Source organism: Phasianus colchicus, chromosome 39 (genome assembly GCF_987193195.1).
Source record: "Phasianus colchicus chromosome 39, bPhaCol1.hap1.1, whole genome shotgun sequence".
Lineage (NCBI taxonomy): Eukaryota > Metazoa > Chordata > Aves > Galliformes > Phasianidae > Phasianus > Phasianus colchicus.
The window spans coordinates 776,818-804,054 of record NC_143474.1 but is presented as its reverse complement, the minus strand read 5'-3'; the positions used below and the strand labels follow the sequence as shown (position 1 = coordinate 804,054).

Here is a 27,237-nt window from a genome sequence, read left to right as displayed (position 1 = left end):
TTTTTTACGAAATTTGGGAAGTTTTACCCCACATTTTCCCACTTTTAACCAAATCTCTGCGTTTTTTTGACCAATTTTGGCCTTTTTTCCCCATAATTTTGATTTATTCCCCCATTTTCCCCCATTTTGGGGAAATTTTGCACCATTTTGGGCCATTTTTGTCAGAAATCCCAACTTTTCCCAAATTTCTCTCTTTTTTTTATGAAATTTGGGAAATTTTACCCCACGTTTTCCCACTTTTAACCAAATCTTTGTGGGTTTTTTTGACCAATTTTGGCCTTTTTTCCCCATAATTTTGATTTCTTCCCCCATTTTTTTCCTATTTTTGGGAAACTTTCCACCATTTTGGGCCATTTTTGTCAGAAATGCCAACTTTTCCCAAATTTCTCTTTTTTTTAATGAAATTTGGGAAATTTTATCCCATATTTTCCCACTTTTATCCAAATCTCTGCGTTTTTTTGACCAATTTTGGCCTTTTTTCCCCATAAATGTGATTTATTCCCCCATTTTTTCCCTATTTTTGGGAAAATTTGCGTCATTTTGGGCCATTTTTAACAGAAATCCCAACTTTTCCCAAATTTCTCTTTTTTTTTTTACCAAATATGGGAAATTTTACCCCACATTTTCCCACTTTTAACCAAATCTCTGCGTTTTTTTGACCAATTTTGGCCTTTTTTCCCCATAATTTTGATTTCTTCCCCCATTTTTTTCCTATTTTGGGGAAATTTTGCACCATTTTGGGCCATTTTTGTCAGAAATTCCAATTTTCCCCAAATTTCTCTGTATTTTTTTTACCAAATATGGGAAAATTTCTCCCAAATTTTCTCCCTTTTCTCCCCAACTGCTTTCCCTCCCCAGCTGCTCATTAGCATCTATTTTGCATACGTTTTACATACCCCCATGGGCATTGTGGGCAACAATCCCTCATTTGCATACATTTGATTACGAGGAGCTCCGAGATTTAATTCTGATCTGGAGCTAAGCGGCCGCTCATTAGCATATTCATTTGATTAGCATATGCATTTGCAGAAGCTCCCCTTTAGCATAAATTTGCATACTTAGGGTCATCATGATTTACGTTGCGTATTCGCATATGCAAATAAGCCATATCTTCTCATTATCGCAGTCATTGGAGCAGGAGCTGCCCTCAGTGCTCGTTAGCATATATTTGCATATCCACTAGCCAGTCCGCACCAATTAGCATATATGAGTCATCAACATTATGGTCATTAGCATAAATTTGCATTAATTGGTTATGGAGGATTTGTTAGAGGGTCATTTGCATACGATCGTATGGTTATAATGGTGATTTATTTACATATGCAAATAAACCACATCCTCTCATTATCACCGTCATCGTTTGCATGCGAACTGAGCAGGAGTTCCCCTCAGTGCTCATTAGCATATATTTGCATGTCCGCTGGCCATATCCAGTCCCACTGCACTAATTAGCATATATTTCCATAATACGGCACAAACAGGTGATTGCGTGCCTTATTAGCATAAATTTGCATACGGCTCCATGCTGTGTGTACGCATGTTTGTTAATTCGATTAATTGGTTAATATGGAAGATTAGAATGCAGGTTCATTTGCATATGACCCTATGGTTACAATGGTGATCTAGGTTGCATATTTACATATGCAAATAAACCACATCCTCTCATCATTTGCATGCGAACTGAGTGGGAGTTCATCAACTAATTACTTGATCAATTAATCAGTTAATTGCTTAATACGGATGATTGGTTAGGACGGAAGATTTCCCCTCGGCGCTCATTAGCATACATTTGCATACTGCATCCATCACATGACGCGTACGAGCCGGCTAATTAACATAAATTTACATAGGCCTCAGGTGGAGGCCGGTCATCATCAGTTAATTGGGAGGATTTAATTAGTTAATAGGGAGGATTGGTTGGAATGGAGGATTTCCCCTCGGTGCTCATTAGCATACATTTGCATACAGCGTCCATCTCATGACCCGTACATGCCGGTTAATTAGCATAAATTTACATATGCCCCATCCTCCACGGCCTCAGGCCAGTCATCAATTAATTAGTTAATTGGTTAAGATTGGGTAGAATGGAGGATTTCCCCTCGGTGCTCATTAGCATACATTTGCATACAGCGTCCATCACGCACCGTGTACAACCCGGCTAATTAGCATAAATTTCCATACGCCCCATCCTCCACAGCCTCGGGTGGAGGCCGGTCATCAATTAATTAGTTAATTGGTTAGAATGGAGGATTTCCCCTCATTAGCATACATTTGCATACGACATCTGTCAGATCCCCACGTACGAGCCGTCTAATTAGCATAAATTTGCATACACATCATCCTCCACGAATGGAGTGGAGGCCGGCCCGGCCCGAATCGGGCGGCGCTCATTAACATAAAATTTGCATCCCGGCCCAGGATTGGAGGAGGCGCAGCTGCTGCGGCTGCTGGGGGCGGAGCTTCGGCTGAGGGGCGGAGCCAAGGTCACGTGGGAGGAAACCCTGCGGGCGCTCAGCCCAGCCAAGATGGCTGCCGAGATGTGGGGGCTGCTCAGGGACCTGCGCTGGTAGGGAGCCCTGAAACCCCATAGAAACACAGAGGGACCCCATAAACCCCATAAAAACCCCATAGGGACCCCATAGAAACCCATAGGGACCCCATAGGGACCCCATAAACCCCATAAAAACCCCATAGGGACCCCATAGAAACCCATAGGGACCCCATAGGGACCCCATAAACCCCATAAAAACCCCATAGGGACCCCATAAACCCCATAGGGACCCCATAAACCCCATAAAAACCCCATAGGGACCCCATAAACCCCATAGGGACCCCATAAACCCCATAAAAACCCCATAGGGACCCCATAAACCCCATAGGGACCCCATAAATCCCATAAAAACCCCATAGGGACCCCATAGAAACCCATAGGGACCCCATAGGGACCCCATAAACCCCATAAAAACCCCATAGGGACCCCATAAACCCCATAGGGACCCCATAAACCCCATAAAAACCCCATAGGGACCCCATAAACCCCATAGGGACCCCATAAATCCCATAAAAACCCCATAGGGACCCCATAAACCCCATAGGGACCCCATAAATCCCATAAAAACCCCATAGGGACCCCATAGAAACCCATAGGGACCCCATAGGGACCCCATAAACCCCATAAAAACCCCATAGGGACCCCATAAACCCCATAGGGACCCCATAAATCCCATAAAAACCCCATAGGGACCCCATAAACCCCATAGGGACCCCATAAATCCCATAAAAACCCCATAGGGACCCCATAAACCCCATAGGGACCCCATAAATCCCATAAAAACCCCATAGGGACCCCATAGAAACCCATAGGGACCCCATAGGGACCCCATAAACCCCATAGAAACCCATAAACCCCATAAAAACCTCATAGGGACCCCATAAACCCCATAAAAACCCCATAGGGACCCCATAAATCCCATAGGGACCCCATAGAAACCCATAGGGACCCCATAAACCCCATAGGGACCCCATAGAAACCCATAGGGACCCCATAAATCCCATAAAAACCCCATAGGGACCCCAGAAAACCCCATAAAACCCCATAGGGACCCCATGAAACCCCATAAAGTCCCATAAAAACCCCATAAAGTCCCATAGGGACCCCATAGGGTACCCATAAAATCCCATAAAATCCCATAAAGTCCCAGAAAACCCCATAATGATCCCATAGGGACCCCATAAAACCCCATAAAGTCCCATAGGGACTCCATAGAAACCCCATAGAACCCCATAGGGACCCCATAAAGTCCCATAAAACCCCGTAAATCCCATAAAACCCCATAATGATCCCATAGGGACCCCATAGAACCCCATAAAGTCCCATAGGGACCCCATAAAGTCCCATAAAACCCCATAAAGTCCCAGAAAACCCCATAAATCCCATAAAACCCCATAAAGTCCCATAGGGACCCCATAAAGTCCCATAAAACCCCATAAAGTCCCAGAAAACCCCATAAAGTCCCATAAGAACCCATAGGGACCCCATGAAACCTATAAAGTCCCATAAAAACCCCATAAAGTCCCAGAAAACCCCATAAATCCCATAAAACCCCATAAAGTCCCATAGGGACCCCATAAAGTCCCATAAAGTCCCATAAATCCCATAAAACCCCATAAAGTCCCATAAAACCCCATAATGATCCCATAGGGACCCCATAAAGTCCCATAAAAACCCCATAAAATCCCATAGGGATCCCATAAAGTCCCAGAAAACCCCATAGGAATCCCAGAAAACCCCATAAAACCCCATAAAGTCCCATAGGCACCCCATAAAGTCCCATAAAATCCCATAAATCCCATAGAGACCCCATAAAATCCCATAAAACCCCATAAAGTCCCATAGGGACCCCATAGAAACCCATAGGGACCCCATAAAATCCCAAAAAACCCTATAAAGTCCCATAGGGACCCCATAAAATCCCATAAAATCCCATAGGGACCCCATAAAGTCCCAGAAAACCCCATAATGATCGCATAGGGACCCCAAAAAACCCCATAGAACTACATAAAGTCCCATAGGGACCCCATAGGGACCCCATAAAATCCCATAATGATCCCATAGGGACCCCAGAAAACCCCATAAAGTCCCATAAAATCCCATAGAACCCCATAGGGACCCCATAAAACCCCATAAAACCCCATAGGGACCCCATAATGATCCCATAGGGACCCCGGAAAACCCCACAGAACCCCAGAAAACCCCATAAAATACCCTGAAATCCCATAAAGTCCCACAAAACCCCATAGGGACCCCATGAAATCTCAGAGACTCCATAGGGACCCCATTAAACCCCATAAAGACCCCATAAGGACCCCATAAAATCCCACACAGACCCATAGAGGCACATAGAGCCCCATAAGGACGCAATAGAGACCCCATAGAGCCCCACATTGCCCTATAGAAACCCCATAGAAACCCCATAGAAACCCCACAGAGACCCATAGTGACCCCATAGAGACACACAGAGCCCCATAGATCCCATAGAGTCCCATAGAGCCCCATAGAAACCCCTTAGGGACCCCATAGTGCCCCATAGCGCCCCATAGATCCCCATATTGCCCCATAGAAACCCCATAGATCCCCACAGAGCCCCATAGAATCCCATAGAGACCCATAGAGCCCCATAGAAACCCCATAAAACCCCATAGCGCCCCTTAGAGCCCCATAGATCGCAATAGCGCCCCATAGAGCCCCATAGAGACCCCATAGAAACCCCCATAGAGCCCCATAGATCCCCATAGAAACCCCACAGAAACCCATAGATCCCCATAGAGCCCCATAGATCCCCCTAGGGACCTGTAGACCCCATAGAGACCCCATAGAAACCCCATAGAGCCCCATAGAATCCCCACAGAGCCCCATACAGCCCCATAGCGCCCCATAGATCCCCATAGGTCCCCATAGATCCCCATAGTGCCCCATAGCACCCCATATTGCCCCATAGAAACCCCATAGATCTCCACAGAGCCCCATAGAATCCCATAGATCCCCATAGATCCCCATAGATCCCCATAGCGCCACATAGAGCCCCATAGAGCCCCATAGGGACCCATAGACACCCATAGAGACACCATAAAACCCCATAGAGACACATGGAGCCCCATAGAGACCCCACAGCGCCCCATAGAGGCCCATACAGACCCATAAGTCCCCATAGATCCCCATATCACCCCATAGCGCCCCATAGATCCCCATATTGCCCCATAGAAACCCCATAGATCCCCACAGAGCCCCATAGAATCCCATAGAGCCCCATAGAGCCCCATAGAAACCCCATAAAACCCCATAGCGCCCCTTAGAGCCCCATAGATCGCAATAGCGCCCCATAGAGACCCATAGAGACCCACTGTGCCCCATAGAGACCCATAGAGCCCCATAGATCCCCATAGGGACCCGTAGACCCCATAGAGACCCCATAAAACCCCATAGAGCCTCATAGAATCCCCACAGAGCCCCATAGAGACCCATAGAGCCCTATAGCGCCCCATAGAGCCCCATAAAACCCCATAGTGACCCATAGCGCCCCATAGATCCCCATATTACCCCATAAAAACCCCATAGATCCCAACAGACCCCCATAGAATCCCATAGAGACCCATAGAGCCCCATAGGTCCCTATAGGGACCCATAGACAACCATAGAGATCCCATAAAACCCCATAGAGACACATGGAGCCCCATAGAACCCCATAGAGACCCATAGAAACCCCATAAAACCCCATAGCGCCCCTTAGAGCCCCATAGAGTCCCATAGAGCCCCATAGCGCCCCATAGATTCCCATATTGCCCCATAGAGCCCATGGAGACCCCATAGAGCCCCATAGATCGCTATAGATCCCCATAGATCCCCATAGCGCCCCATAGCGCCCCATAGAGCCCCATAGAGCCCCATAGCGCCCCATAGCACCCCATAGAGCCCCATAGATCCCCATAGCGCCCCATAGATCCCCATAGCACCCCATAGCGCCCCATAGCGCCCCATAGATCCCCATAGATCCCCATAGAGCCCCATAGATCCCCATAGAACCCCATAGCGCCCCATAGCGCCCCATAGATCCCCATAGATCCCCATAGATCCCCATAGAGCCCCATAGATCCCCATAGCGCCCCATAGTGCCCCATAGAGCCTCATAGATCCCCATAGCGCCCCATCACGCCCCATAGAACCCCATAGCGCCCCATAGATCCCCATAGAGCCCCATAGATCCCTATAGATCCCCATAGCACCCCATAGCGCCCCATAGCGCCCCATAGATCCCCATAGATCCCCATAGATCCCCATAGCGCCCCATAGAGCCCCATAGATCCCCATAGATCCCCATAGCGCCCCATAGATCCCCATAGAGCCCCATAGAGCCCCATAGATCCCCATAGCGCCCCATAGTTACCCCATAGAGCCCCATAGAGCCCCATAGAGCCCCATAGATCCCATAGATCCCCATAGATCCCCATAGCGCCCCATAGCGCCCCATAGAGCCCCATAGAAACCCCATAGTTACCCCATAGAGCCCCATAGAGCCCCACAGAGACCCCATAGAGCCCCATAGCGCCCCATAGATCCCCATAGATCCCCATAGCGCCCCATAGAGCCCCATAGCACCCCATAGATCCCCATAGATCCCCATAGATCCCCATAGCGCCCCATAGATCCCCATAGCGCCCCATAGAGCCCCATAGCGCCCCATAGATCCCCATAGAGCCCCATAGATCCCCATAGATCCCCATAGCACCCCATAGATCCCCATAGATCCCCATAGCGCCCCATAGAGCCCCATAGATCCCCATAGATCCCCATAGAGCCCCATAGAGCCCCATAGATCCCCATAGCGCCCCATAGTTACCCCATAGAGCCCCATAGAGCCCCACAGAGACCCCATAGAGCCCCATAGCGCCCCATAGATCCCTATAGATCTCCATAGAGCCCCATAGCACCCCATAGATCCCCATAGAGCCCCATAGATCCCTATAGATCCCCATAGAGCCCCATAGCGCCCCATAGAGCCCCATAGAGCCCCATAGCACCCCATAGCGCCCCATAGCGCCCCATAGCGCCCCATAGATCCCGCCCTTCCCCCCAGGCTGCTGGAAGCATGTGGCGCCCCATTGGACGCTCCCGGTTCCCGCCTTTACCTTGCCGGCTCCCAATTGGCTGAAGCCGTTCGGATCTTCTTGGGGGCGGGGCTAAAGGGACGCCCCACCCGTGGTGGCCACGCCCCTTCCGGCGGACGTGACGTCATGGCGACGGCGAGGATGCTATTGGCTGGTGAGAGAGGGGGGGCGGGGCCAAGAGGACACCATGGGGCTCTATGGGAATCTATGGGGCTCTATGGGGCTCTATGGGGCTCAATGGGGCTCTGTGGGGATCTATGGGGCTCTATGGGGATCTATGGGGTTCTGTGGGGTTCTATGGGGTCAGTGGGGCTTTATGGGGTTCTATGGGGCTCTATGGATCTCTATGGGGCTCTATGGGGTCTCTGTGGGGCTCTATGGGGTCTCTATGGGGCTCTATGAGTTTCTATGGGGTTTCTATGGGGATCTATGGGGCTCTATGGGGCTCTATGGGGTTCTGTGGGGTTCTATGGGGTCAGTGGGGCTTTATGGGGTCTCTATGGGGTTCTATGGGGCTCTATGGGTCTCTATGGGGACCTATGGGGTTCTATGGATCTCTATGGGGCTCTATGGGGTCTCTATGGGTTTTCTATGGGGCTCTATGGGGTTTCTATGGGGATCTATGGGGCTCTATGGGGTCTCTATGGGGACCTATGGGGTTCTATGGGGATCTATGAGGTTTCTATGGGGCACTATGGGGATCTATGGGGCTCTGTGGGGTCTCTATGGGGTCTCTATGGGGCTCTATGGGGCTCTGTGGGGTCTCTATGGGGCTCTATGGGGTCTTTATAGGGTTTCTATGGGATCAGTGGGGCTTTATGGGGTTCTATGGGGCTCTATGGGTCTTATGGGGTTCTATGGGAATCTATGGGGTTCTATGGGGCTCTATGGGGTTCTATAGGGTTTCTATGGGGTTCTGTGGGGTTCTATGGGGTCAGTGGGGCTTTATGGGGTCTCTATGGGTCTCTATGGTGCTCTATGGGTCTCTGTGGGTCCCTATGGGGTCCCTATGGGGTTACTATGGGTCCCTATGGGACTCTATGGGTCTCTATGGGGTTCTATAGGGTTCTGTGGGGCTCGATGGGGCTCTATGGGGTTCTATGGGGTCAGTGGGGCTTTATGGGGTCTCTGTGGGGCTCTATGGGGCTCTGTGGGGTTCTGTGGGGTCTCTGTGGGGCTCTATGGTGTCTCTATAGGGTTTCTATGGGGTCAGTGGGGCTTTATGGGGTTCTATGGGTCTCTGTGGGTCTCTATGGGGACCTATGGGGTTCTATGGATCTCTATGGGGTCTCTATGGCTTTCTATGGGGTTTCTATGGGGCTCTATGGGTTTCTATGGGGTTTCTATGGGGCTCTATGGGAATCTATGGGGTTCTATGGGGCTCTATGGGGTTCTATGGGGTCAGTGGGGCTTTATGGGGTCTCTATGGGTCTCTGTGGGTCTCTATGGGGTCATGATGGGGATCTATGGGGTTTCTATGGGCCTCTATGGGTCTCTATGGGTCCCTATGGGGTCCCTATGGGGTCCCTATGGGGTTACTATGGGTCCCTATGGGTCTCTATGGGTCCCTATGGGTCCCTATGGGTCTTTGTGGGTCTCTATGGGGATCTATGGGGGCCCCTATGGGGCTCTATGGGGTCTCTGTGGGGCTCTATGGGTCTGTATGGGGCTGCTATGGGGTTCTATGGGGCTCTATGGGGTCTCGTGGAGTTCTGTGGGGCTCTATGGGGTTCTATGGATCTCTATAGGGTTCTATGGGGCTCTATGGGGTCGGTGGGGCTCTATGGGTCTCTATGGGTCTCTATGGGGCTCTATGGGGTCTCTATGGGGCTCTGTGGGGTTCTATGGGGTTCTATGGGGCTCTGTGAGGTTTTATGGGGTTCCATGGGGTTTTATGGGGTCAATAGGGCTTTATGGGGTCTCTATGGGGCTCTATGGGTCTCTATGGGGTTTTATGGGGTCTCTATGTGGTTCTATAGGGTTCTATGGGGCTCTATGGGGCTCTATGGGTCTGTGTAAGGTTTTATGGGGTTTCTATGGGTCCCTATTTGTCTCTATGGGGTCTGTGGGTCCCTATGGGTCCCTATGGGTCCCTATGGTTCCTATGGGTCCCTATGGGTCGCTATGGGTTGCTATGGGGTCTCTATGGGGCTTTGTGGGGTTTTAAGGGGTTTCTATGGGTCTTTATGGGGCTCAGTGGGTCTCTATGGGGTTTTATGGGGTTCCTATGGGTCTCTATGGGTTCTATGGAGTCTATGGGGTCCCTATGGTGTTTTATGGGGTTTTATGGGGTTTTATGGGTCCCTATGGGTCCCTATGGTTCCTATGGGTCCCTATGGTTCCTATGGGTCTCTATGGGTCTCTATGGGTCTCTATGGGTCCCTATGGTTCCTATGGGTCCCTATGGGTCGCTATGGGTCCCTATGTTCCCCACGTGCCCCAATCCCGCCCCGCCGTGTAGCCGGAAGCCCCGCCCCCTTCTCCCAACCTTTCGACCAATCCTCGCAGGCCTGACTCTGCGCGCCGCCGACCCATTGGCTGACGGCCACTTCCGGGGGGCGGAGCTCGAACACCTGGCTTTGTTACCGCGCCTTCTGGTTGGTCTACGCCTCCGGGGGGGGACTGGGGTGGGGAGGGGGCGGGGCTTAAGGGAGTGTGGGCGTGGCTTAAGGGAGAGTGGGCGGGGCTTAAAGGGAGGGGGCGGGGCTTAAGGGGGAGTGCCGTGGCTTAAGGGGAGGGGCTTAAGGGAGGGGGGCGGGGCTGAAAGGGAAGTAGGCGGAGCTTAAGGGAGAGTGGGCGGGGCTTAAGGGGGACAGGCGTGGCTTAAAGGGAGGAGCTTAATGGTAGGGGCGGGGCTTAAAGTGGGAGAGGCGGGGCTTAAATTGGTAGAGGGCGGGGCTTAAGAGGAGGGGCTTAATGGGAGGGACTTAAAGAGAGTGGGCGGGGCTTAAAGTGGAAGTGGAAGGGGCTTAAGGGGAGGGGCTTAAAAGTGAGGGGGCGGGGCTTAAAGTGGGAGTGGGCGGGGCTTAAGGGAGAGGTTTTAATGTGAGGGGGCGGGGCTTGAAGCGGAAGTGGGCGGGGCTTAAGGGGAGGAACTTAAGGGGAGCAACTTATAAGTTAGGGGGCGGGGCTTAAGAGTAGAGGGCGGGGCTTAATTGGCGCGGGCGGGGCTTAAAGGGTGAGAGGGGCAGGGCTTAAGGTTCGTGGGCGGGGCTTAAAGTGGGAGAGGGCGGGGCTTAAGAGGAGGGGCGTAAGGGGAGGGGCATACGAGTTAGGGGGCGGGGCTTAATGTCGGTGTGGGCGTGGCTTAAGAGGAGGGTCTTAATGGGAGGGGGCGGGGCTTAAAGAGGGAGTGGGCGGGGCTTAATAGGAGGGGCTTAAGGGGAGGGACTTAAAGAGAGGGGGCGGGGCTTAAAGTGGGAGTGGGAGGGGCTTAAGGGGAGGTGATTAAAATTGGGGCGGGGCTTAACGTTGAAGTGGGCGGGGCTTAAAGTGGAAGGGGGCGGGGCTTTAGGGGAGGAGCTCAAAGAGAGGGGGCGGGGCTTAAAGTGTGAGTGGGCGGGGCTTACGGGGAGATGCTACAGGGAGGGGCGGGGCTTACGGATGAAGGGGCGGGGCTTAATGGCCGGGAGGGGGGCGTGGCCAATCGGGGCGGTGGGCGGAGCTTCGTGCCCCCCCGTTTTCCAGGCGGAGGCGGAGCTTTGGGGCCCGTTGTGGGATCTGATTGGTGGAGCCGGGTTCCTGCGGGCCCACGGGCAGCGCGGCGCTGTGGGGCTGCTGGCGCATGGGGCCAGGATGCTGCGTGAGTGGGGCGGGATGGGGGTCTGTGGGGCGCTATGGGGCGCTATGGGGATCTATGGGGTGCTATGGGGATCTATGGGGTGCTATGGGGATCTATGGGGCTCTATGGGGCGCTATGGGGCGCTATGGGGATCTATGGGGCTCTATGGGGCTCTATGGGGCGCTATGGGGTTTCTATGGGGCTCTATGGGGCGCTATGGGGTGCTATGGGGCGCTATGGGGTTTCTATGGGGCGCTATGGGGATCTATGGGGCTCTATGGGGCTCTATGGGGTTTGTATAGGGATCTATGGGGCGCTATGGGGATCTATGGGGCGCTATGGGGATCTATGGGGTCTCTATGGGTCTCTATGGGTCTCTATGGGGATCTATGGGGCTCTGTTGGAATCTGTGGGACTCTATGGGGATCTGTGGGTCTCTATGGGGATCTATGGGGTGCTATGGGGGTCTGTGGGGCGCTATGGGGCTCTATGGGGCGGTATGGGGATCTATGGGGTCTCTATGGGGCTCTATGGGGCTCTATGGGGATCTATGGGGTCACTATGGGGATGTATGGGGTGCTATGGGGGTCTGTGGGGCTCTATGGGTCTCTATGGGGATCTATGGGGCTCTGTTGGGATCTGTGCAACTCTATGGGGTTTCTATGGGGCTCTATGGGGATCTATGGGGTCTCTATGGGGATCTATGGGGCGCTATGGGGCGCTATGGGGCTCTATGGGTCTCTATGGGGTTACTATGGGGCTCTATGGGGCGCTATGGGGTTTGTATGGGGGTCTGTGGGGCGCTATGGGGCGCTATGGGGCGCTATGGGGATCTAAGGGGCTCTATGGGTTTCTATGGGTTTCTATGGGTTTTTATGGGTCTCTATGGGGCTCTATGGGGATCTATGGGGCTCTATGGGGATCTGTGGGGTTTCTATGAGGATCTGTGGGTCTCTATGGGGTTTCTATGGGTCTCTATGGGGCTCTATGGGGCACTATGGGGCGCTATGGGGTTTCTATGGGGCTCTATGGGGCGCTATGGGGATCTATGGGGTCTCTATGGGGATCTATGGGGCGCTATGCGGCTCTATGGGGAGCTATGGGGATCTATGGGGTCACTATGGGGGTCTGTGGGTCTCTATGGGGTTTCTGTGGGGCTCTGTGGGGATCTATGGGGTTTCTATGAGGATCTGTAGGTCCCTATTGGGTTTCTATGGGTCACTATGGGGTCACTATGGGGATCTATGGGGTGCTATGGGGGTCTGTGGGGCGCTATGGGGCTCTATGGGGCGCTATGGGGCGGTATGGGGATCTATGGGGTCTCTATGGGGATCTATGGGGCGGTATGGGGATCTGTGGGGTTTCTATGGGGATCTGTGGGTCTCTATGGTGTTTCTATGGTTCTCTATGGGTCTCTATGGGGTCTCTATGGGTTCCTATGGGTCTCTATGGTTCCCTATGGTTTCCTATGGTTCCCTATGGGTCCCTATGGGTCTCTATGGGTCTCTATGGGTCTCTATGGGTCCCTATGGGGTCTATGGGGCTCTATGTGGCTCTATGGGGTCTTTATGGGGCTCTATTGGGATCTATGGGGTTTCTATGGGTCTCTATGGGGATCTATGGGGCGGTATGGGGATCTGTGGGGTTTCTATGAGGATCTGTGGGTCTCTATGGGGCTCTATGGGGATCTATGGGGTTTCTATGGGGATCTGTGGGTCTCTATGGTGTTTCTATGGGGCTCTATGGGGTCACTATGGGGTTCTATGGGGTCTCTATGGGGTCTATGGGTCTCTATGGGTCCCTATGGGTCCCTATGGGTTCCTATGGGTCTCTATGGGTCCCTATGGTTCCCTATGGGTCCCTATGGGTCCCTATGGGTCCCTATGGGTCGCTATGGGTCCCTATGGGTCCCTATGGGTCCCCATGTGTCGCTATGGGGTCGCTATGGGGTTTCCGTGGCCCCACAGTTCCAGCTCACATCAGTGGGGTTTTCCGCGCCGTGGGGCTGCCCTCCCTGCTCAGCACTTTGGACGCCGCCGTGGGGCTGACGGAGGAGCTGCGATCTGTGGGGCAGGAGGAGCTGCTGCCCGTCGAACCGCCCCACGGCCCCACACGTGTGGGGCTGGAGGAGCCACTTGTGGGGCGGGAACAACTTGTGGGGCAGGAGGAGCCACTTATGGGGCAGAAGGAACCAGTTATGGGGCAGAAGGAACCAGTTATGGGGCAGGAGGAGCCACTTATGGGTCAGAAGAAGGCACTTGTGGGGCAGAAGGAGCCACTTGTGGGGCAGAAGAAGGCACTTGTGGGGCAGGAGGAGCCACTTGTGGGGCAGAAGAAGGCACTTGTGGGGCAGGAGGAGTCACTTATGGGGCAGAAGGAGCCACTTATGGGGCAGGAGCCAGTTGTGGGTCAGGAGGACCCACTTATGGGGCAGAAGGAGCCACCTATGGGGCAGAAGGAGCCACTTATGGGGCGGGAGGAGTCACTTATGGGGCAGAAGGATCCAGTTATGGGTCAGAAGGGCCCACTTATGGGGCAGGAGGACCCGCTTATGGGGCAGGAGGACCCACTTATGGGGCAGAAATATCCGCTTGTGGGGCAGAAGGAGCCACTTATGGGGCAGGAGGACCCACTTATGGGGCAGAAATATCCGCTTGTTGGGCAGAAGGATCCACTTATGGGGCAGGAGGACCCACTTGTGGGGCGGGAGGACCAACTTATGGGTCTGGGAGAGCCACTTGTGGGGCGGGAGGCCGTACTTGTGGGGCTGGCACAGGTAGTGGCCAACTCTCCCCCCCAGTGCCCCCTCCGGCCCCACAGCCGCCGCCTCCTGCCCCATAGCGGGCACCGCTTGCTGCTCGGCCCCACTGAGGACGCCCTGACCCACAAGTGAGTACGGAGATATGGGCTCTGTGGGGCTCTATGGGGTCTGTGGGGTGCTATGGGGTCTCTATGGGGCTCTATGGGGCTCTATGGGGTTTCTATGGGGTCTCTGGGGATCTATGGGGCTCTATGGGGTTTCTATGGGGCTCTATGGGGTCTGAAGGGTGCTATGGGGTCTCTATGGGGATCTATGGGGCTCTATGGGGTTTTATAGGGTCTATGGGGCTCTATGGGGCTCTATGGGGTTTCTATGGGGTCTCTATGGGGTTTCTATGGGGTCTATGGGGCTCTATGGGATCTATGGGGTTCTATGGGGCTCTATGGGGTTTCTGTGGGTCTCTATGGGGTTCTATAGGGTCTATGGGTCTCCATGGGGTTCTATAGGGTCTATGGGGCTCTATGGGACCCTATGGGGCTCTATGGGGCTTCTATGGGGTCTATGGGGCCAGTGGGGCTCTATAGGGTTTCTATGGGCCTCTATGGGGTTTCTGTGGGGCTCTATGGGGTTTCTATGGGATTTTATGCAGCTCTATGGGGTTTCTATGGGGCTCTATGGGGCTCTGTGGGGTTCCATAGGGTCTATGGGGTTCTATGGGGCTCTATGGGGTTTTATGGGGTTTCTATGGGGCTCTATGGGGCCAGTGGGGCTCTATGGGGTTTCTATGGGGCTCTATGGGATCTGTGGGGTGTTATGGGGCTCTGTGGGTCTCTATGGGGTTCTATGGGGCTCTATGGGGCTCTATGGGGTTCTATGGGGCCAGTGGGGCTCTATGGGGTTTCTATGGGGTTTTATGGGGCTCTATAGGGTCTATGGGGTTTCTATGGGATCTATGTGGTTCTATGGGGCTCTATGGGGTTTCTGTGGGGCTCTATGGGGTTCTATGGGGTCTATGGGGTCTATGGGGCCAGTGGGGCTCTATGGGGTTTCTATGGGGCTCTATGGGGCTCTATGGGGTCTATGGGGCTCTATGGGGCTCTATGGGGTTTCTATGGGGTTTCTATGGGGTCTATGGGGCCAGTGGGGCTCTATGGGGCTCTATGGGGTTTCTATGGGGTTTCTATGGGGTCTATGGGGCCAGTGGGGCTCTATGGGGTTTCTATGGGGCTCTATGGGGCCAGTGGGGCTCTATGGGGTTTCTATGGGGTTTCTGTGGGTCTCCATGGGGTTCCATAGGGTCTATGGGGCTCTATGGGTTTTTATGGGGGCTCTATGGGGCTCTATGGAGTCTCTATGGGGTTTCTGTGGGGCTCTATGGGGTTCTATAGGGTCTATAGGGTCTGTGGGGCTCTATGGGGCTCTATGGGGTTTCTATGGGGTTCTGTGGGGGTCTGTGGGGTTCTATGGGTCTCTATGGGGTTCTGTGGGGTGCTATGGGGTTTCTATGGGGTTTTATGCGGCTCTATGGGGCTCTATGGGTCTCTATGGGGTTCTATAGGGTCTATGGGGTCTCAGTGGGGCTCTATGGGGCTCTATGGGGTTCTATGGGGCCAGTAGGGCTCTATGGGGTTTCTATAGGGTCTATGGGGCTCTATGGGATCTATGGGTCTCTATGGGGCTCTATGGGGTTTCTGTGGGTCTCTATGGGGTTCTATGGGGTCTATGGGGTTCTATGGGGTTTCTATGGGGCTCTATGGGGCCAGTGGGGCTCTATAGGGTTTCTATGGGCCTCTATGGGGTTTCTGTGGGGCTCTATGGGGCTCTATGGGGTTTCTATGGGGTTTTATGCGGCTCTATGGGGTTCTATGGGGCTCTATGGGATCTATGGGGCTCTATGGGGTTTCTGTGGGTCTCTATGGGGTTCTATAGGGTCTATGGGGTCTCAGTGGGGCTCTATGGGGTTTCTGTGGGGCTCTATGGGGCCAGTAGGGCTCTATGGGGTTTCTATAGGGTCTATGGGGCTCTATGGGATCTATGGGGTTCTATGGGTCTCTATGGGGTCCCTATGGGTCTCTATGGGGTCCCTATGGGGCTCTATGGGGCTCTATGGGGTTCTATAGGGTCTATGGGGTTCTATGGGAATCTATGGGTCTCTGTGGGGTTTCTATGGGGCTCTATGGGATCTGTGGGGTGTTATGGGGCTCTGTGGGTCTCCATGGGGTTGTATGGGGCTCTATGGGGTTTCTATAGGGTCTGTGGGTCTCTATGGGACCCTATGGGTCTCTATGGGGCTCTATGGGGTTTCTATGGGGTTTTATGGGGCTCTATGGGGTTCTATGGGGCTCTATGGGATCTATGGGGCTCTATGGGGTTTCTGTGGGTCTCTATGGGGCTCTATAGGGTCTATGGGGCTCTATGGGTCCAGTGGGGCTCTATGGGGTTTCTATGGGGTCTATGGGGCTCTATGGGACCCTGTGGGGCTCTATGGGGTTCTATGGGGTTTCTGTGGGTCTCTATGGGGCTCTATAGAGTTTCTATGGGGTCTATGGGGCCAGTGGGGCTCTATGGGGTTTCTATGGGGCTCTGTGGGTCTATATGGGGTTTTATAGGGTCTATGGGGATCTATGGGGCTCTATGGGGCCAGTGGGGCTCTATGGGGTTTCTATGGGGTTTCTATGGGGTTTTATGGGGCTCTATGGGGTTTCTATGGGGCTCTATGGGATCTGTGGGGTGTTATGGGGCTCTATGGGGCTCTATGGGGCTCTATGGGATCTATGGGGTTTCTATGAGGATCAATGGGGTTTCTATGGGGTTCTTTGGGGTTCTATGGGGCTCTATGGGGTCTCTATGGGGATCTGTGGGTCTCTATGGGGTTCTATAGGGTCTATGGGGTTCTATGGTGTTTCTATGGGGTCAGTGGGGCTCTATGGGGTCTCTGTGGGGCTCTGTGGGGCTCTATAGGGTTTCTATGGGGTTTCTATGGGGTTTTATGTGGCTCTATGGGGATCTATGGGTCTCTATGGGGCCAGTGGGGCTCTATGGGGCTCTATGGAGTTTCTTTGGGGTTTTATGGGGCTCTATGGGAATCTATGGGGTTTCTATGGGGTTCTATAGGGTCTGTGGGGTTCTATGGGGCTCTGTGGGGTGCTTTGGGGATTCTATGGGGCTCTATGGGTTTTCTATGGGGTCAGTGGGGCATTATGGGGCTCTATGCGGTTTCTATGGGGCTCTATGGGGCCAGTGGGGCTGTATGGGGTTCTATAGGGTCTGTGGGGTGCTATGGGGTGTCTATGGGTCTCTGTGGGGTCTCTATGGGTGTCCATGGGGCTCTGTGGGGTCTGTGGGTTGCTATGGGGCTCTGTGGGGTCAGTGGGGCTTTATGGGTTTCTATGGGGCTGTATGGGGCTCTATGGGGTTTTAATGGGGCTCTATGGCTTCCTATGGGGTTCTATGGGTCGCTAGGGGGCTCATTGACGCCCACTGTTTCCCACTGGTTCCCATTGGTTCCCATTGACCCCCATTGCCTCCCATTGGCTCCGATTGGCTCCCGTTGGTTCCCATTGACCCCCATTGACCCCCATTGACTCCCATCGACTCCCATTGACTCCCATTGGTTCCAATTGGTTCCCATTGGTTCCCATTGGTTCTGATTGACCCCCATTGGTTCCCATTGGTTCCCATTGGTTCTGATTGACCCCCATTGGTTCCCATTGGTTCCCATTGGTTCTGATTGACCCCCATTGGTTCCCATTGGTTCCCATTGGTTCCCACTGGTTCCCATTGACTCCAATTGACTCCCATTGGTTCCCATTGACTCCAATTGACTCCCATTGGTTCCCATTGACTGCCATTTGTTCTCATTGGTTCCCATTGTTTCCCATTGGGTCCATTGGTTCCCATTGACCCCCATTAGTTCCCATTGACTCCCATTGGTTCCCATTGACCCCCATTGGTTCCCATTGGCTCCCATTCGTTCCCATTGACCCCCATTGGTTCCCATTGACTCCCATTGGTTCCCATTGGTTCCCATTGACTCCCATTGATTCCCATTGACTCCCATTGGTTCCCATTGGTTCCCATTGACTCCCATTGATTCCCATTGACTCCCATTGGTTCCCATTGGTTCCCATTGACTCCCATTGGTTCCCATCGGTTCCCATTGACTCCCATTGACCCCCATTGGTTCCCATTGACTCCCATTGGTTCCCATTGACTGCTATTTGTTCTCATTGGTTCCCATTGTTTCCCATTGGTTCCATTGGTTCCCATTGACCCCCATTGATTCCGATTGGTTCCCATTGGTTCCCATTGGTTCCCATTGACTCCCATTGGTTCCCACTGGTTCCCATTGGTTCCCATTGACCTCCATTGACTCCCATTGGTTCCCCTTGATGCCCATTGGTTCCCATTGACTCCCATTTGTTCCCATTGGTTCCCATTGACCCCCATTGCCTCCCATTGGCTCCCATTGACTCCCACTGGTTCCCATTGGCTCCCATTGACCCCCATTGGTTCCCATTGGTTCCCATTGGTTCCCATTGATTCCCATTGGTTCCCATTGACTCCTATTGGTTCCCATTGGCTCCCATTCGTTCCCATTGCTTCCCATTGGTTCCCATTGGCTCCCATTGATTCCCATTGACTCCCACTGGTTCCCATTGGTCCCCGTTGGTTCTGATTGGTTCCGATTGGTTCCGATTGGTTCTGCTGGCGCTCAGTGGCGCCCCCCGGTGTCCGCAGGTGGCAGCGCCGGCTGCCGCTGTCCCCGCGCTGTGTGGCCCATTGGTTCCCATTGGTGGCCGTCGGCAGCGCGCAGGGCCGCGTCAGGCTGCTGGAGGCGGGCAGCGGGCAGGTGAGGGACTGGGAGGGACTGGGTTATACTGGGAGGCAGTGGGATGAGACTGGGGGGGACTGGGAGGGACTGGGATGGGACTGGGGGCGACTGGGATGAGACTGGGAGGGACTGGGATGAGAGTGGAATGGACTGGGATGAGACTGGAATGGACTGGGATGAGAGTGGAATGGACTGGGATGAGACTGGGGGGGACTGGGAGGGACTGGGATGGGACTGGGGGCGACTGGGATGAGACTGGGAGGGACTGGAGGGGACTGGGAGGGACTGGGTTATACTGGGAGGGACTGGGATGAGACTGGGAGGGTCTGGGAGGGACTGGGATGAGACTGGAATGGACTGGGATGAGAGTGGAATGGACTGGGATGAGGCTGGGGGGGACTGGGATGGACTGGGATGGGAGTGGGAGGGACTGGGTTATACTGGGAGGGACTGGGATGGGACTGGGGGGGAATGGGATGGACTGGGATGGGACTGGGAGGGTCTGGGATGGACTGGGATGAGATTGGGAGGGACTGGGACGGACTGGGGGGGGACTGGGATGGACTGGGTTATACTGGGAGGGACTGGGATGGGACTGGGGGGGGACTGGGACGGACTGGGTTATACTGGGACGGACTGGGATGAGAGTGGAATGGACTGGGAGGGACTGGGATGGGACTGGGGGGGACTGGGATGAGACTGGGAGGGACTGGGAGGGACTGGGATGGACTGGGATGGGACTGGGAGGGACTGGGATGAGACTGGGATGAGACTGGGAGGGACTGGGATGGACTGGGATGGGACTGGGAGGGACTGGGATGAGACTGGAATGGACTGGGAGGGGCTGGGGGGGGACTGGGAGGGACTGGGTTATACTGGGAGGGTCTGGGATGAGACTGGGATGAGACTGGGAGGGACTGGGATGGACTGGGATGGGACTGGGGGGGACTGGGATGGACTGGGATGGGAGTGGGAGGAACTGGGTTATACTGGGAGGGACTGGGATGGGACTGGGGGGGACTGGGGGGGACTGTGAGGGACTGGGATGGACTGGGAGGAACTGGGATGGGACTGGGGGGGACTGGGACAGACTGGGTTATACTGGGAGGGACTGGGATGAGAGTGGAATGGACTGGGAGGGACTGGGATGGGACTGGGCGGGGCTGGGAGGGACTGGGAGGGTTTTTGAGGGACTGGGATGGGACTGGGTTATACTGGGAGGGATTGGGAGGGACTGGGATGAGACTGGGATGAGACTGGAATGGACTGGGAGGGACGGGGGGGGACTGGGATGGACTGGGTTATACTGGGAGGGACTGGGATGGGACTGGAGGGGACTGGGATGAGACTGGGAGGGACTGGGGAGAACTGGGATGAGACTGGGAGGGACTGGGATGGGACTGGGATGGGACTGGGAGGGACTGGGATGGGACTAGGAGGGACTGGGTGATACTGGGATGGACTGGGATGGACTGGAGTGGACTGGGAGGGACTGAGAGGAACTGGGAGGGACTGGGTTGGACTGGGAGGGATTGGGTTATACTGGGATGAGACTGGGAGGGACTGGGTTATACTGGGAGGGACTGGGATTGGACTGGAGGGGACTGGGATGGACTGGGACGGACTGGGACGGACTGGGTTAGACTGGGAGGGACTGGGAGGGACTGGTTCCTATTGGTTTGTACCGGTCCGTACTGGTCCATACTGGTCCGTACTGGTCCAAACTGGTCTGTACTGGTCCGTACTGGTCCGTACTGATACATACTGGTCCGTACTGGTCCGAACTGGTCTATACTGGTCCGTACCGGTTTGTACTGGTACATACTGGTCCAAACCGGTCCATACTGGTCAATACTGGTCTGTACTGGTCCGTACTGGTCCATACCATTTCATATTGGAAGGTACTGGTCTGTACTGGTCCATATGAGTTTGTACTGGTCCATACTGGTCCGTACTGGTCCGTGCTGGTCCATACTGGTCAGTACCGGTCCATACCGGTCCATACTGGTCCATACTGGTCTGTACTGGTCCGTACCGGTCAGTATGGGTTTGTACTGCTCTGTACTGGTTTCTATTGGTTTCTACCAGTCTGTACTGGTCTGTATGGGTTTGTACTGGTCCATACTGGTCCATTCTGGTCCGTATTGGTTTGTACTGGTCCGTACTGGTCCATACTGGTCTGTACTGTTCTATACTGGTCCGTATGAATTTGTACTGGTCCGTACTGGTCCGTATGGGTTTGTACTGCTCTGTACTGGTTCCTATTGGTTTTCACTGGTCCGTACTGGTCCGTACTGGTCCTTACTGGTCCATACTGGTCTGTATGGGTTTGTACCGGTCGGTACTGGTCCGTACTGGTCCGTACTGGTTTGTACTGGTCCGTACTGGTCCCCACTTTTCCGTATGAGTTTGTACAAGTCCGTACTGGTCCATACTGGTCTGTACTGGTCCATACCCGTCCGTATGGGTTTGTACTGGTCTGTACGGGTTTCTATTGGTTTGTATCTGTCCATACCGGTCCATACTGGTCCGTACTGGTCCATACCGGTCCGTACTGGTCCGTGCTGGTCCATACTGGTCCATTCCGGTCCATACTGGTCCATACTGGTCTGTACTGGAGCGTACCGGTCCGTATGGGTTTGTACTGCTCTGTACTGGTTCCAATTGGTTTTCACTGGTCTGTACTGGTCCATACTGGTCCGTACTGGTCCGTACTGGTCCAAACTGGTCCATACTGGTCCGTACTGGTCCATACTGGTCCGTACTGGTCCAAACTGGTCCATACTGGTCCGTACTGGTCCATACTGGTCCGTACTGGTCCAAACTGGTCCATACTGGTCCGTACTGGTCCATACTGGTTTGTACTGGTCCAAACTGGTCCGTACTGGCGCAGGAGGTGCAGGAGGTGGCAGCGACGTGCGGCGCAGTGACGGCCGTCGCCTTCGTCAGCAGCGACTGCGTGGCTGTGGGGGGAGCGGGGGGCGACGTGCAGCTCTGGGACCTCAGGGGGGGCAACAGGTCAGTGGGGCGGGGGGGGTTATGGGGTTTTTCGGGGCTCTATGGGGTTTCTATGGGGTCTGTGGGGTCTATGGGGTCTGTGGGGCACTATGGGGTTTCTATGGGGTCTGTGGGGGTCTATGGGGCTCTATGGGGTCGCTGTGGGGTCTCTATGGGGCTCTATGGGGTTTCTATGGGGTCTGTGGGGCTCTATGGGCTCTATGGGGTCTATGGGGCTCTATGGGGATCTATGGGGCTCTATGGGGCTCTATGGGGTCGCTGTGGGGTCCCTATAGGGCTCTATGGGGTTTCTATGGGGTTTCTATGGGGTCTATGTGGTCTATGGGGCTCTATGGGGCTCTCTGGGGGTCTATGGGGCTCTATGGGGTTTTTAGGGGGTTTCTATGGGGTTTCTATGGGGCTCTATGGGGCTCTATGGGGTCTATGGAGCTCTATGGGGCTCTATGGGGTTTTTAGGGGGTTTCTATGGGGTCTATGGGGTTTTTATGGGGCTCTATGGGCTCTATGGGGTCTCTATGGGGGGTCTATGGGGTCTACGGGGTTTCTATGGGGCTCTATGGGGTTTCTATGGGGTCTGTGGGGCCTATGGGGTCTATGGGGTCTATGGGGTTTCTATGGGGCTTTATGGGGTCGCTGTGCGGTCTCTATGGGGCTCTATGGGGTTTCTATGGGGTCTTTATGGGGCTCTGTGGGGTCTATGGGGCTCTATGGGGCTCTATGGGGCTTTATGGGGGTCTATGCGGTTTCTATGGGGTTTCTATGGGGTCTCTATGGGGTCTCTATGGGGTCTATGGGGCTCTATGGGCTCTATGGGGTCACTGTGGGGTCCCTATGGGGCTCTATGGGGTTTCTACGGGGTCTATGGTGTCTACGGGGTTTCTATGGGGTCTATGGGGTTTCTATGGGGGGTCTATGGGGTCTATGGGGTTTCTATGGGGTCTGTGGGGGTCTATGGGGCTCTATGGGGTCTGTGGGGTTTCTATGGGGTTTCTATGGGGTCTCTATGGGGCTCTATGGGGCTCTATGGGGCTCTATGGGGCTCTATGGGGGTCTGTGGGGCTCTATGGGGTTTTTAGGGGGTTTCTATGGGGTCTATGGGGCTCTATGGGGTTTCTATGGGGTCTATGGGGTCTCTATGGGGGGTCTATGGGGTCTACAGGGTTTCTATGGGGCTCTATGGGGTTTCTGTGGAGTCTATGGGGCTCTATGGCGTTTCTATGGGGTCTTTGGGGCTCTATGGGGTTTCTATGGGGCCTATGGGGTCTATGGGGTCTATGGGGTTTCTATGCGGCTCTATGGGGTCGCTGTGCGGTCTCTATGGGACTCTATGGGGTTTCTATGGGGTCTCTGTGGGTCTATGGGGCTCTATGGGGTTTCTTTGGGGTCTTTATGGGGCTCTGTGGGGTCTATGGGGTCTATGGGGCTCTATGGGGCTCTATGTGGCTTTATGGGGGTCTATGCGGTTTCTATGGGGTTTCTATGGGGTCTCTATGGGGTCTATGGGGCTCTATGGGGTTTCTATGGGGTCTATGGGGTTTTTATGGGGCCTATGGGGTCTATGGGGCTCTATGGGGCTCTATGGGGTCGCTGTGGGGTCCCTATGGGGCTCTATGGGGTTTCTACGGGGTTTCTATGGGGTTTCTATGGGGTCTGTGGGGCTCTATGGGGGTCTGTGGGGCTCTATGGGGTTTCTATGGGGTCAATGGGGTCTATGGGGCTCTATGGGGCTTTATGGGGGTCTATGGGGTTTCTATGGGGTTTCTATGGGGTCTATGGGGTTTCTGTGGAGCTCTATGGGGTTTCTATGGGGCCTGTGGGATCTATGGGGTAACTATGCAGTTTTTATGGGGTCTCTATGGGGCTCTATGGGGGTCTATGGGGCTCTATGGGGTCACTGTGGGGTCCCTATGTGGCTCTATGGGGTTTCTATGGGGTCTATGGAGTCTATGGGTCTCTGTGGGGATCTATGGGGCTCTATGGGGTCTATGGGGTCTATGCGATCTATGGGGTCTGTGGGGCTCTATGGGGCTCTATGGGGTCTGTGGGGCTCTATGGGGTTTCTATGGGGCTCTATGGGGTCGCTGTGGGGTCTCTATGGGGCTCTATGGGGCTCTATGGGGTTCCTCTGGGATCTATGGGACGCTATGGGGTTTCTATGGGCTCTACAGGGTCTATGGGGTTTCTATGGGGTCTCTATGGGGCTCTGTGGGGTTTCTATGGGGTCTATGGGGCTCTATTCGGCTCTATGGGGTCTCTATGGGGTCGCTGTGGGGTCTCTGGGGCTCTGTGGGGCTCTATGGGGCTCTGTGGGGTTTCTATGGGGTCAATGGGGTCTATGGGGTCTATGGGGCTCTATGGGGATCTATGGGGTTTTTATGGGGTCTCTATGGGGTCTATGCACTCTATGGGGTCTATGGGGGTCTATGGGGTTTTTAGGGGGTTTCTATGGGGTCTATGGGGCTCTATGGGTCCCCATGTCCCCCTGTCCCCCTGTCCCCCTGTCCCCCTGTCCCACGTCCCCCTGTCCCCACGTCCCCCTGTCCCACGTCCCCCCGTCCCCCCGTCCCCCTGTCCCCCCGTCCCCCTGTCCCCCTGTCCCCCTGTCCCCCTGTCCCCCTGTCCCACGTCCCCCTGTCCCCACGTCCCCCTGTCCCCCTGTCCCCACGTCCCCCTGTCCCCCTGTCCCCCCGTCCCCCTGTCCCACGTCCCCCTGTCCCCCCGTCCCCCTGTCCCCCTGTCCCCCTCTCCCCCTGTCCCCACGTCCCTCTGTCCCCCTGTCCCCACGTCCCCCTGTCCCCCCGTCCCTCTGTCCCCCTGTCCCCCTCTCCCCCTGTCCCCACGTCCCTCTGTCCCCCTGTCCCCACGTCCCCCTGTCCCCCCGTCCCCCTGTCCCCCTGTCCCCCTGTCCCCCTGTCCCCCCGTCCCCCTGTCCCACGTCCCCCTGTCCCCCCGTCCCCCTGTCCCACGTCCCCCTGTCCCCCCGTCCCCCTGTCCCCCTGTCCCCCTCTCCCCCTGTCCCCACGTCCCTCTGTCCCCCTGTCCCCACGTCCCCCTGTCCCCCCGTCCCTCTGTCCCCCTGTCCCCCTCTCCCCCTGTCCCCACGTCCCTCTGTCCCCCTGTCCCCACGTCCCCCTGTCCCCCCGTCCCCCTGTCCCCCTGTCCCCCTGTCCCCCTGTCCCCCCGTCCCCCTGTCCCACGTCCCCCTGTCCCCCCGTCCCCCTGTCCCCGTGTCCCCCTGTCCCCCCGTCCCCACGTCCCCCCGTCCCCCTGTCCCCACGTCCCCCTGTCCCCCCGTCCCCCTGTCCCCCTGTCCCCCTGTCCCCCTGTCCCCCTGTCCCCCTGTCCCCCCGTCCCCCTGTCCCCCTGTCCCCCTGTCCCCACGTCCCCCTGTCCCCATGTCCCCCTGTCCCCACGTCCCCCTGTCCCCCTGTCCCCCTGTCCCCGTGTCCCCCTGTCCCCACGTCCCCCTGTCCCCCTGTCCCCCTGTCCCCACGTCCCCCTGTCCCCATGTCCCCCTGTCCCCACGTCCCCCTGTCCCCCTGTCCCCCTGTCCCCGTGTCCCCCTGTCCCCCTGTCCCCCTGTCCCCCCGTCCCCCTGTCCCCCCGTCCCCATGTCCCCCTGTCCCCGTGTCCCCCTGTCCCCCTGTCCCCCTGTCCCCCCGTCCCCCTGTCCCCCCGTCCCCATGTCCCCCTGTCCCCGTGTCCCCCTGTCCCCCTGTCCCCCCGTCCCCCTGTCCCCCTGTCCCCACATCCCCCTGTCCCCCTGTCCCCCTGTCCCCCTGTCCCCCTGTCCCCCTGTCCCCCCGTCCCCCTGTCCCACGTCCCCCTGTCCCCCTGTCCCCCTGTCCCCACGTCCCCCTGTCCCCCTGTCCCCGTGTCCCCCTGTCCCCCTGTCCCCCCGTCCCCCTGTCCCCACGTCCCCCTGTCCCCACATCCCCCTGTCCCCCTGTCCCCGTGTCCCCCTGTCCCCCTGTCCCCCTGTCCCCCTGTCCCCCCGTCCCCCTGTCCCTCTGTCCCCCTGTCCCCCCGTCCCCCTGTCCCACGTCCCCCTGTCCCCCTGTCCCCGTGTCCCCCCGTCCCCCTGTCCCCCTGTCCCCATGTCCGTGTGTCCGTCCGTCAGGCTGTGGGGCGCCGTTTGTCACAGCGCTGCGGTGACGGCGCTGCAGGGCCTCCATGGGAAGCTGTGCAGCGGCAGCGCAGACGGCGGCGCCGCGGTCAGTGGGGCGGCGGGGGCTTGTGGGGTGCGGGGTCCTTATGGGGTCCTTATGGGGTCTTTATGGGGTCACTGTGGGGTTTTGGGGTCCTTATGGGGTCTTGTGGGGTTATGGGGTCCTTATGGGGTCCTTATGGGGTCACTGTGGGGTTTTGGGGTCCTTATGGGGTCTTGTGGGGTTATGGGGTCCTTATGGGGTCCTTATGGGGTCACTGTGGGGTTTTGGGGTCCTTATGGGGTCTTGTGGGGTTATGGGGTCCTTATGGGGTCCTTATGGGGTCACTGTGGGGTTTTGGGGTCCTTATGGGGTCTTGTGGGGTTATGGGGTCCTTATGGGGTCCTTATGGGGTCACTGTGGGGTTTTGGGGTCCTTATGGGGTCTTGTGGGGTTATGGGGTCCTTATGGGGTCCTTATGGGGTCACTGTGGGGTTTTGGGGTCCTTATGGGGTCTTGTGGGGTTATGGGGTCCTTATGGGGTCCTTATGGGGTCACTGTGGGGTTTTGGGGTCCTTATGGGGTCTTGTGGGGTTATGGGGTCCTTATGGGGTCCTTATGGGGTCACTGTGGGGTTTTGGGGTCCTTATGGGGTCATTGTGGGGTGTGGGGTCCTTATGGGGTCACTATGGGGTCACTATGGGGTCACTTTGGGGTCCTTATCGGGTCCTTATGGGGTGTGGGGTCCTTATGAGGTCCTTATGGGGTCCCTATGGGGTGTGGGGTCACTGTGGGGTTTTGGGGGCACTATGGGGTCCTCATGGGATTATGGGGTCCTTATGGGGTCTTTATGGGGTCCCTATGGGGTTATGGGGTCCTTATGGGGTCTTTATGGGGTCACTATGGGGTCTTTATGGGGTCCCTATGGGGTTATGGGGTCTTTATGGGGTCTTTATGGGGTCCTTATGGGGTCTTTTGGGGTCACTATGGGGTTATGGGGTCCTTATGGGGTCTTTATGGGGTCTTTATGGGG

At 55.5% G+C, this 27,237-nt stretch overlaps 1 protein-coding gene across 2 annotated transcripts in view; it reads left to right on the top strand.

The window, feature by feature from the left end:
* Window positions 1-27,237, top strand: part of LOC116240110 (telomerase protein component 1-like) — a 152,250-nt gene that overhangs the window by 41,544 nt on the left and 83,469 nt on the right. For both annotated transcript variants that reach the window (XM_090130174.1, XM_090130175.1), the window contains exons 18-25: window positions 2,419-2,566; window positions 7,632-7,816; window positions 10,171-10,259; window positions 11,350-11,464; window positions 13,411-14,332; window positions 18,945-19,056; window positions 21,932-22,056; window positions 26,177-26,270. In XM_090130174.1, the coding sequence (XP_089986300.1) occupies window positions 2,419-2,566; window positions 7,632-7,816; window positions 10,171-10,259; window positions 11,350-11,464; window positions 13,411-14,332; window positions 18,945-19,056; window positions 21,932-22,056; window positions 26,177-26,270 (1,790 nt within the window). The remainder of the gene's footprint in view (window positions 1-2,418; window positions 2,567-7,631; window positions 7,817-10,170; window positions 10,260-11,349; window positions 11,465-13,410; window positions 14,333-18,944; window positions 19,057-21,931; window positions 22,057-26,176; window positions 26,271-27,237) is intronic.